This window comes from Penicillium pulvis, assembly GCF_028828015.1.
Source record: "Penicillium pulvis strain IBT 33274 chromosome Unknown contig_7_segment1_segment0, whole genome shotgun sequence".
In the NCBI taxonomy this organism is placed as follows: Eukaryota; Fungi; Ascomycota; class Eurotiomycetes; order Eurotiales; family Aspergillaceae; genus Penicillium; species Penicillium pulvis.
In genome coordinates this window covers 879,145-890,327 of record NW_026643079.1, presented here as the reverse complement: position 1 = coordinate 890,327, position 11,183 = coordinate 879,145, and the positions used below count along the sequence as shown (strand labels likewise).

The 11,183-nt window shown below is 48.0% G+C and overlaps 3 protein-coding genes across 3 annotated transcripts; 2 read left to right on the top strand and 1 right to left on the bottom strand.

The window, feature by feature from the left end:
* Positions 1-995: 995 nt before the first annotated feature.
* N7503_008278 (type I polyketide synthase) lies at positions 996-6,440 on the bottom strand (the record flags this gene model as incomplete). Its single annotated transcript, XM_057067825.1, has 4 exons — positions 996-2,234; positions 2,294-5,725; positions 5,795-6,095; positions 6,145-6,440. The coding sequence occupies 4 exons, from the start codon at positions 6,438-6,440 to the stop codon at positions 996-998; spliced, it is 5,268 nt and encodes a 1,755-aa protein (XP_056918680.1).
* A 757-nt stretch (positions 6,441-7,197) lies between these two features.
* On the top strand, positions 7,198-8,597 carry N7503_008277 (uncharacterized protein; the record flags this gene model as incomplete). Its single annotated transcript, XM_057067824.1, has 4 exons — positions 7,198-7,362; positions 7,419-7,545; positions 7,598-7,727; positions 7,793-8,597. 4 exons carry the CDS (start codon positions 7,198-7,200, stop codon positions 8,595-8,597), a joined length of 1,227 nt encoding a protein of 408 aa, XP_056918679.1.
* Positions 8,598-9,975: 1,378 nt separating this feature from the next.
* Positions 9,976-11,045, top strand: pyr6 (polyprenyltransferase pyr6; the record flags this gene model as incomplete). Its single annotated transcript, XM_057067823.1, has 3 exons — positions 9,976-10,081; positions 10,140-10,434; positions 10,490-11,045. The coding sequence occupies 3 exons, from the start codon at positions 9,976-9,978 to the stop codon at positions 11,043-11,045; spliced, it is 957 nt and encodes a 318-aa protein (XP_056918678.1).
* Positions 11,046-11,183: the final 138 nt, after the last annotated feature.

Here is an 11,183-nt window from a genome sequence, read left to right as displayed (position 1 = left end):
GGCGTGATTTTGCCACATTCATGTTGAATCTGGGGTAACGGAGAATCAACCCTGAGGCAAAACCGGTTGTCTTGCCGGGCACCTGCACTCCAGGGATGCCCAGAAATCGCCGTAAGTTTCGCGCAAGGCTCGTGCTACAGTAGGGTCTTTTCGGCCGGCCCGATTGGTGAAAGTCGACACGCAGGGGATAAGGCGTTCCAGTAGTGGTCCATCCCTGTAACGTTTTCCTGCAGACTCTCTTTTTCAGCAGATCAATTTGCCAGTATTGGCCAGGAAATTGTCGCTCAGAAGAACCAGCCGATTTTCACGAAAAGCAACCGGCTTAGGAGGCCTTGACACACGGGAAAGTAACGGGTCTTTGCCATCAAGGGCTTCGAGCAGGTTCAGCTCTGGTGTTCAATCAACCTTGGGTTGATCTTTGGCTCGATCCATTCCCCACCAGGTGTTGCCCCGTATGCACTTTTGCCAGCCACAGATACTTCAGGTAGCCAATCAGCAGACGAAAGTCACGTAGCACAATCATGCCATTCACCTGTATTAGGAATAGCATGACAACGAGCTCATCACCTCACTGATGAGGTCACAGACGCAAAGATCCGCAACTGGGGGATTTATGTGGGAAAGGCATGGTCTCACGGTAAGACACAGTCCATATTGTAAAGCCCACCGTAGACGTCAAATCACGACTACCACTACGTAACATTTAATGTATTGCAATGCTTCAGTAAAACTTGTCAATTTTGGTAAAAGACTGACTATGATTGGCCAAAATAATTCAAATAACACTATAGTGGGTAGTCGATACTCACACTTGGTCTATGCGTAAGTGCAACACACGATTAGTATCAGGCACTAAGAAGGAACGTTTTTGTACTTAGTGATATACCGAAAGATGGCAGGTACTTCTAAGATAACATCAAACCCCAATTTTCCGCATAGTCTTGAGAATGTTGAGCTAATCGAGCCGAGAACCTTGGAAGAAATTGAATACAACGTTAAGAATGCGCAGCCAGCAACACCTTGAAATCCCTTATGGTGGGACATTCCAAGAACACATGACCCTCCAGTGCAATATTCAGCTCCGTGGCAAACTTCTGTACCAGAACAAGTGACAGGAGAGAATCGATCCCCATGGAAGACAACGTTGTCTCGTCAGTCATATCTGCCAGATCCATGCCCGTCTCAGAAGCAATCAGACCCATTGCTCCACCAATCAATGTTTTCTCAGCAATCTGCCCTTGACCGGCGATGATTGAATTCTTCTCATCACCAGAATAATTGTTGGACGTCTCCACTTCCTGTGATGTGGAAGGTTTTGACGACGTGAGGTCTGTTAACGGCGTACATATAAGCATTCCATCCGTGGAAGAGACTACACGAGAACCAGATCCACTCCCCACTGATTCGAGCGATTGACAACCCTCTCTTGGGAAGAACCGACTGAGGAGTACTCGAGGATACGACCGAAGTGTCATTCTTCCAATAACGCCGATCACCTCCTTGGCTTCGAGTACATACACATCACCTGTGTAGAGTGTTGTACTATCTGGAACGAGTTGCATCTTGACGTACGTCTGGTACTTAACTCCTGGTACCAATGAACGAGCAAAACGCATTGAGCGCCAGCTGTCCATTACAAAAATATTGTTTCGATTATCCACAGCGTTGCCACAGTTCAGAGCGAATCCTCCAATATGGGCTATGGGGTCGATATACTGAGGACAGACGGTCCACTTGCCGTCAGATGGGGGGCTGAGAATCACTTCTGCCGTGGCCTCCATGCCGTTGAGTATCACCGACTGCATTCCATGGTACGGCTTGGAATATTCTACCAGCGTGTGGAAGAGGGTGTAGATCAGGTCCCGAGACAAACGACTAGCTTTACCTTGGTTCGCCATCTCATTGAGAACTTCAATGCGACTGGTCAGTAAATGGGCCAGATCTGCCCATTCGTTCATCCACACATGCGAATCTCCGCATTCAACCGCCCCGGTTGCTACTAATTCCTCAGTACCGTCAGCCAGGATATGATACCACGACATGTCAATCAAGCCGCGCTTGAGGTCTGCAGATGCGCTGACTTGGACAATTTGTGTCCCAGTCTGATGCTCGTGTGGCATCAGACCCTTGAGAATGCGCACATTAGAGAAGTCCATTGTAGGTAAAGCCACCCCGAGCCTAATTTTGGAATGAAGATAGTTTGCCAACGTCAATGCCATGTCGGTGTAAGCGAACTGAACGGTTTTTAGTCAATTTGAAGGCCATGTAAAATAGCTTTGGCTGGGTGCCTTACCACTGAAACAACGGGCCGACCATTCATTTTATGGCCGGAAGCAACGTGAAAGAAGTCTGGATGCACAATATTGGATCGAACAACTACTGTGCCAGTGTCATCTAATATAGTCTCTTCTACAACCTGATGTATCAGAGTTGTGTGCAATGAAGACTCGTTCAACATGCTCAGACGCTCAGAGCTGCGAGACCCTTTGTCTTTGACCAACATCCAGTCGCCATTATACTGAATCCAGTGGTTCCTATTCTTCCAATGATATGAAGGAAGGTCTAGAAGGCGCAGATCAGATTCGAACGGTTGATACCATGCGTTCCAGTTCAAATCTAAGCCCGCATGGTATAGCTCCACCATACTCTTCGCGAATGTGTGCCAATTATCCTCACCCTGTTTCAAGCTAGGAACTGCAAGAGGAGGGTCCGCAAATGCTCCGCATAGCGAGTAGCTGTACGTCGGATGTGCTCCAATCTCGATCCACACCGTCTTAGAGTCAATAACACCCGTTTCCTGGGCCTTTTCAAGGACTTCGACAAATCGCACGGGAAGCCGTGTCATATCCCGCAGATAAGAACTGTCAAATGTAGTGTCATCGCAGATACTGATAGCCAATGAGGGCGACAATACCGGTATCTTCGGACACTTGAAGGTCACTGCCCGAGCGAGCTTTTCAAATCTGTCAAGAATGGGCTCAATCTGGGAGGAGTGAAACGCGTATTGCACATGGAGCTTGGTGGATCGATACCCCCGAGCTGTGAGTGCAAGTTGAATTTCCGAGATGACATCTGCAGATCCCGCTATGGAGATATTCCTGCGTCCGTTGAAACAGGCTTCTTCAAACGATAGCCCTTGTGCGATCTCCCGAATCTCTTCGGCTGTCGCTTGGACGGCCAGCATGGCATGGGTATTTGGTGTACAGAGCTCCTTTAGCAGGATTGCTCGTTGACCAACAAGAAATATCACATCACTGGCCGAGAGGACACCAGATGCATACAAAGCCGGGTACTCTCCCAGACTGGCGCCAATGACTACCGCAGGAGTCACCCCAAGGCTGCTCCACAGGCAGCACAATGCCATTGCAACGCATACTGCCGTCAAATGAGCCACGATAGGATCCGTTTCGACGACGTCAGGAGCGGTTGTCGTGATAGCTGGTAAAATGGAAGGAAAACCGTGTAGCACACAAATTTCATCCAGGCGCTTGACCTCCTCTCGAAAGATAGGTTGATGATCAAACAGTTTATGACCAACGCCCACATAATGACTACCCTGACCCGAGAAAACGAAGGCAGTCGATGGTGAGATTTTTGGGACGGGTTTCTGAGGGTTGACAGACTGTAAATGGTGCCTGAGGGAATCGCTGACCTGCTGGATTGTCGCACCATCAACAGCAACGCGATATGCATGATGCATGCGACGTGCTGTGGTCGTATAGGAAAGACTGGATAGATGAATGGCGGGGTCGTTATCTAAATGACTAATGAGACTCTCAAGGTTTCCTGTCAGAGACACAATACTCTTGGCTGACACCGCGACGACAAATCGCGTGCATGGCCAGCCTTTCGGACTAGATCTGGCAGGTGGCTCTTCCAACAGCAGGCTAGTATTTCCTCCAGCGGCACTGAAGTTGTTCACCATGGCATACCGTTTGCGGCTAGCATTTCGGGGCCATGGCGTGTTTGTTTCGGGAATATGGATATTCAGTTCACCGAGGGCTGGGAACCGGGGATTCAATGCAGTTTTGATGCCCACATGTCTCGGGATTTCATTGTGTTGAAAGGATAGAAGGACTTTGATGAGTGCTGCCATACCGGCCGCTGCCTCCGCATGCCCAATATTGGCTTTGACCGAGCTGATGTGCAATGGGTGGGAGCGTTTCACCCCTGGAGGGCTGAAGACTCTAGTAACGGATTCCATCTCAATCACATCGCCGACTTGTGTTCCCGTGCCATGCATCTCGACCACGTCCACGTCCAGTGGGCTGACGCCCGATTGGGTCAGGATTTGCCTGAAAAGGTTGGCCTGCGTCGCTGCATGAGGGTGTGTGATGGACACGGCATTTGCGGAATGATTAGTTGCACTGCCAGCAATAACCCCCAGGATATTGTCATTATCCTGCTCAGCATCTGCAAGCCTCTTGAGCACCACAGAGCCTACACCGTCTGCTCGACAATAACCATCCGCGTTGCAGTCAAATACTTTACAGCCGCCCGTTGGGGACAGAAAATAGCCCCTACTGAGCCCAGCAAAACTGTCAGAGTTAGTGAGAATATTGACTCCTCCCGCCACTACCATGTCCGCATCTCCATGGAGAAGCGACGTGCAAGCAATCTGAATTGTCGCCAAGCTTGCCGAGCACGCAGTGTCGCAGTTGAAACTAGGACCGGAGAATTTGAAGAAGTAGCTAATGCGACCAGGCGCAAAAGCTCTGTAATTGCCGGGAATAAAGTAGGTGTCAACATTCTGTCCTGCATTCGCCTCACGATAGTCATCACAGCATTGACCATAAAATGTCCCAATACGGAGTTTATTGGTCGATGGCGTGCGGTCATGTGTGTAGCCCGCATGTTCAAGGGCCTCATATGCCGTGACAAGAGCCAAGCGATGAGTAGGGTCGGTCTGTCCGGCCTCACGGGGGGACATGTCAAAGAAACTGGCGTCGAAAAGTCCCGGTTGATCAATGAAGCAACCAAAAGGACTCATACTGGTGTTTGGAAGTTTACCCGTGACGTCTGTATGACTATCAACATCAAACCGATCTGCTGGGACCTTGCAATGAACATCGCGACCCTGTTCCAGCAACTCCCAGAACTTCTGTGTATCATTTGCTCCACCAGGAAATCGACAGGACATACCCACAATGGCAATCTTTTCCGAGCCGGGATCAGGGATGCCTTTGTTCTCCACAGCGAGCCATTGCCCTATGTTACAGAGGACAACCTTCAGGCAGGGATGAACGACTGAAATTTCGAGAATCAAATCATCCACGATGCCATGGGGCTTGAAAATCTCAACTTGAACTTCTGTATGCTTCCTTATGATGGAAGATGCTTTCAGACTTGCTGAAACTTTGGCCCAATGAGCGGTTTTTGTCAACAACTCATGGACTACAAGTTGAAAAAGTTCCGCAACTGTGGAAGCCTTCATAATCTTCCCATCCGTGGAAGATACTAGACTGCCGATGTTGGTAAGACAACGCGTCCCAAGTGATTCTTCGATTCCATTAACTGCCCATATGCTGTGGGTCTGGTCATATAGGTGGGGTGCATGGGATGGGCCCCAATGCATAAGCAGTGGAGACGCATAACATGCATCTCGAAGTGGCTGGGATGTGTTCCGCAGCTTGCCCAATCTGGAAGGAGTCCCGGATATTAGGACAGTGTTGTTCCCTTGTACGGCGCTCACAAAGAGCCGGCTTGGATGCGAGTCGGCTATTCCCTATGCAGCCTTTCGTCAGCAATTGGTTGCCTTTACTGCCTGCGATTAAATCTAGTTGGGCTCACTCACCATGGTATCATTCAAAGCTTGGACTTCAGTTTGCGTCGCCTCCTCACTCGTGCCTCTGGTAATTACAGTCCAACTCTCCAAAGCAGCGCCCGTGGTCTGTGACTCGAGCTGTCGAGCTCTTTCTTGCATCACGATCCCTGTTCTGAACGCAACTCGGATGGCCTCTGCCCCAATACCTGGTATATCTGCTAGAGTTGGCGATGATACCACGGCTGCAGCCGCCAGTAACCCCATATCAAGGCCCGCCAATAGCGAATTAGCTTCGTGGAAATCGAACTCCTCTGCTCGATGTTCGTAGTCCCTATTACAGTCAGCGACGAAGATATTGTCTCACGCCTGTTTGACCTTACCCTACAAAAAGGCATAGTGATAGCAAGCATGAGAAGGCATTGCTCAATGGGCCAGCCAAAGGTCCAGCTTGCCAATTATAGCCTTGGATAATATCCAGCACAGACTGAAAAGGAGGCAAATCACTTTTTAGCTCGGTAGAGAGTCGGCGAAACTCATCCCGCAGTACCGTTGTGCTCTCAGAAAGCAACCAGCGTAGGATACGGTGGCTTGAAGACCTGGATTGTGTTCGCAGTTGGTGACAAAGGCTTGGAAAGTCGTGTCCTGAGGGTGGTTCAACAAACAAAATGAGCTTCATAATGGATTCAGAAGTATACAACATGCCGATGAGTGAAGAGCCCCTCTGCAGCTTAGCTGAGCCTAGAGCCTTTATCCTTTTTGTGATCCTAGACCTTTGTACGGAGAAATGTGGGAACAATCACAACAAGTGACGCCCAATACTCGGTCTATCCAAGACACAAGTCTTACATCGCGCATGTATAGACCCATTAACAGCGGTGGCTGAAAGCGAAGTCGCCATTTACTCTGCCAACGACCCAATGAGAGCACAGCTTCGTATCTATTGATCTAGATGCTCGAGACGGAATGATCGGAATTGGTTACAAGCTAAGAGCCCAATGTATCAAGTCTGATCAATGATGGAGTTGCATTGAGTTAACATCTACAGGTAATCAATCAACCGAAGATGCCATTGCATAATCAATAATGCGGCCAGATTCCCGGTATAGCGGATTGGATGGTGATATGTTAGCACCCATGGCCCCTTTACGCCATGCGTTCGAGGCCAAGTTGTCTCACTTATCGGCCCAATCATGGTATCAGACCTCGAGGACGTCTCTCGTAACCTGGTACATGATGCACTCAATAAAAGGAGAGGAAACACATACGAACGCCAGTTCGTATGCAGGTAGAACAGTACTGCTCTATGTTTACGAATATATGAGAAGGGAAGACATGATTCTACGCGGAGCATTGATCACGGGCCTAGTCAATAAAAGGAGTCACACGGGCGCATTGAACTCAAGCCATTGACTCTAGATTAGGTACAGAACAGAATGGCTGCTCAAATTCTACTTTCTGTGCTATTGGAGGCGGAGAAGGCTCTTGCTGGTGGGGTGATTACGGATCCAAATCAGCGAGAGGAGCTCTCTCAAGTTTGCGAGCGACTATGTCTGCAATTCCACTCTCCAACTCGCAGATTGGATGACCTCTCATACCGGGTAAGCTTCCGTCATTTCAATGAACGGAGTAGAGCTAATGCGTATTCGTCGGGCAGTTGCCAGAGCTTGTTGCGGTGAAGATCGCGATCGACATGGGAATATTTGATACGATTTCCTATGAGGAATCCGGGCTCACAGCTGCTAGTATTGCATCGACTCTGGGAGTGGATAATATTCTTGTTGGTGAGTGACTGTGCACGAAAATTCCTCCTGAAAGATATTTGACACCGTACAGAGCGTGTGATGCGATCTTTGGCTGTGAGTGGTCTTGCTCACATTACACCCGTCAACACCTACAAGCCCGATCCATGCGTGAAGGATTTCAGACAGGGCGGATATATGCGGGACCAAATGATATTTCTTCAGTATCGTCTTTCCTCCAAGTCCCGAACCTACTGCACATGCATGCTAACAAGTATTTCACTATAAGTGACGTGCACTATCAAGTATTCCCAAAGCTTGCAGACTTTCTGGCTGAGACCAATTATCGAAACCCCGGTGATGCCGACTGTGCACCATTCCAGATGGCCATGAACACCAAAGAGCACTTCTTTGAATGGCTTGGAAAGCGAGAAAAGCAACAGGAAGCTTTCAATTGTCTCATGCAGACCAGTCGCGGAAGAAAGTACCCTGTCAAGTGGCCAGATATCTTCCCTGTTCAAAATCGATTTTCTCACTTTCGAGGAGTCAATGCCTCGAAGGAAATCCAGTATGTTGACATTGGAGGAGGAGTTGGTCAAGAAATTGAGACACTCGTGAACACGATACCCGATCTATCTGGCTTGTTCATATTACAGGATATCCCAGAGGTTGTGGCGAGTAGCTCCCTGGGCGAACGAGTCCCTTCCCACGAGACGCAACATTTCCAGCTCATGGGTCATAACTTCTTCCAACCTCAACCTGTGAAAGGGGCCGATTTCTATTTCCTTGGCCGCATCCTACACGATTGGCCAGATATACAGGCGCGTCAGATCCTGGGCCATATCCGAGATGCTATGGACGAACACTCCGTTCTTCTTGTTCATGACCGTGTTCTCTCAGACATTCCGAGTGAGGTCTTTCCCAAGGACATTCAAGCTGATTTTATCATGATGGCTATATTTGCGTCCCTTGAGCGCTCAGAGACACAATTCCGGGAACTGCTCAAATCTGCTGGACTTGTGCTGTTGCAAACATGGAGACCGGAGAGATCTTTGGAGTCCAGACAGGCAGTATTGGAAATTATGAAAGAATGATTGGCTTTCCTGAGCTCACGGCTCAATGTGTGTATAGCCTACCGCAATATCATTTCTGTTAGGTATCTGCAATGGCTCTTTTTCGGCTATTTTTGTCTATTAATGCCACAAATAAGCTACGTAAAGCATCCTACTATTCCCAGGCGCATAATATGGGCCGTCAAGCATTGTTTTTTTTCAATCTATTATAACAGTCAACGTTCGGCTAGTCTGTTGATTATCTCTAGGACGTAAATTCCATTGATTGTATACCTCTCAATTTCAAACCCCCAGTTTATCAGGTGACCTCAAGTATACCCTCGGAAACAGAAGATATTGTTAGAGGGCAGGACCAGATCACAACAAGATCATTGTAGTCCTCAGTTGTCTCGTGAGCCTTCTCCCTGTCCTTGACTCCGGCTATATTGGCATATAGAATCAACCCCAGCACGGTGGCGGACTCTCTCCTGTAATCAAGTTGCTTTACCAATATACATTCAACACTTGCTAATCATTTGCAGCATCAGAAGCCATTGTTACGATCCAATGCAATTTGGGTTATCGGTGATGTCGCTGCGAGCTGCATCGCAATGGATTCTGAGATGGTACGGTCGCGGACCATGGAAAGTGATGAAAGCCTCGCGGAAGGCGCGGAACTGAAAGAGACGGGTACATGATCATTCTTGACGCCTTGGATGTATACAATGCTATAGGTTCATGCGGGAAAGGGGGCCAAGGCGCACGCCACGAGCAGGCTTGCCTACATAGATTTCGCATTCAAGACTACTGTGCCTGGGATAAGAGCGATAAGCAGCAGATGACCAATCGGTATGCCTGGAAATATGTATTAGGTGTTGTAGATTGTTTTTCACGTTTCTCCTTTTTAATAATGCAAGGCTGAGATTTGCAGGCATATGTGGAGGACTCAGGGATGTCGATAGCAGAGGCTAGTGAGCGAGGACGCACTTTTTATTTCGATTTCAACTGCTTATGCCTGATCGTTCGTGCTTAGGTAGTTCTACATGATCAACCTGAAACGAGTATTCGGCAATAATTCTCTTATTGTCTCCATCTTGGTTTTATCGGAATTAAGACGGATGAAATTAAGGATGACCACTGGACTCTGGGGTCTGGCCTTCAAAGTCCATAATTTAGGTTTGCAGAGACAAAGGTATGGAATCCCACTTTTGCTGTAAGATACAGCAATTGAACCAATTAAGGTTCGCTTATCTTCAACACGGAAATTAGATTACTGTAAAATATGTAATATCACCGCGTGATTCTTAGAGACAGAGCGATATAAAGACAAAGGAAAATCTTGCAATATTCCAGTCTTCTACTGTAACATTCGAGAAAACTATCCGACTATCAAGTATCTACATTCTTAACAGTTCCAAACATGGTCAAAGCTATGCAGCAGAGACAACCCATTCAAATAGCCCGAGATCTCTGGCGTCTCTCCCGGTTTAACAAGTATAACCCATTTTTGGGTACCTTTGCTGGTGGTAAGAGAGATATAGCTGAATGCTAAGTGCATGTTGCTTATGAGCCTCGTTTTCTTAGTATGGTCCACTTTCCTAGCGGGCATTATCAAAGTCCACACCGAGCCTAGTACGACCGAGCTACCTAATATGTTTCGACAAATCGGACTATGCTTCCTTTACTGTTATGTCCTTACTGGTGCAGGGATGGTCTGGAATGACTGGGTCGATCGCGATATCGACAGCCAAGTAGCACGAACAAAAGACCGCCCCCTCGCGTCAGGGAGGATCAAGACAACCGAGGCGCTCATTTGGATGATGGTTCAATATCTTGTTGCGTGGTGTATACTAGATTTCATGCTGGCTGGTGAAGATGTGTAAGATGAACCAGGTTCGGATAAGGGTTCATGCTAACAGTTTGACATGTAACAGGCTCTTTTCCTTGGTCCCAACAACCATCGGAATTGTCCTGTATCCATTCGGCAAGCGACAAACCGCCCAGAAGCTTGGAATATACCCCCAGTTTATTTTAGCCGCAGCAGCCGCATGGACCATTATTACTGGGGGTGCAGCGATCTCACCGCAGTCTCACGATTATCAGATGCCGCTGTGTTTGCTGGTTGTAACCTGGATTCTATATATCAATACTGCCTATAGCTACCAGGACATGGTCGACGATGCAAAGATGAAAGTCAATTCTCTCTATGTTCTCGCCGGTGGACAGATCAAGCTGTTTGTTGCGGTGTTGGCGGTTAGCGTTCTCATCTCCATTGCTTGGATATTGACGCATGTACATGCGTCAGCGTGGCTCTGGATATCTTGGATGGGAGTTTGGTCGGCGTCTTATGTGGAACAGTTGATAGGATTCTCGGCGAAGGATCCTGGGAGTGGAGGCGCTGTTCATGCTAAGAACTTTGTCCTTGCGATTTGGACCTTTGCGGCTTGTAGTGTTGAGCTTGTTTTGGGTCAACATCCAAGACTTCATTAGTGTATTTAATTTAAAGAAACTACACAATGCAAGCAACGTCAAATTCTGTGAAGATTTCAATGGGTCTCATGGATTAGTTAGATTGTTTTGCCTGCCTAAATGACCACTAGAGCCGAAATTCAGTCGTTCTCTTGTTTA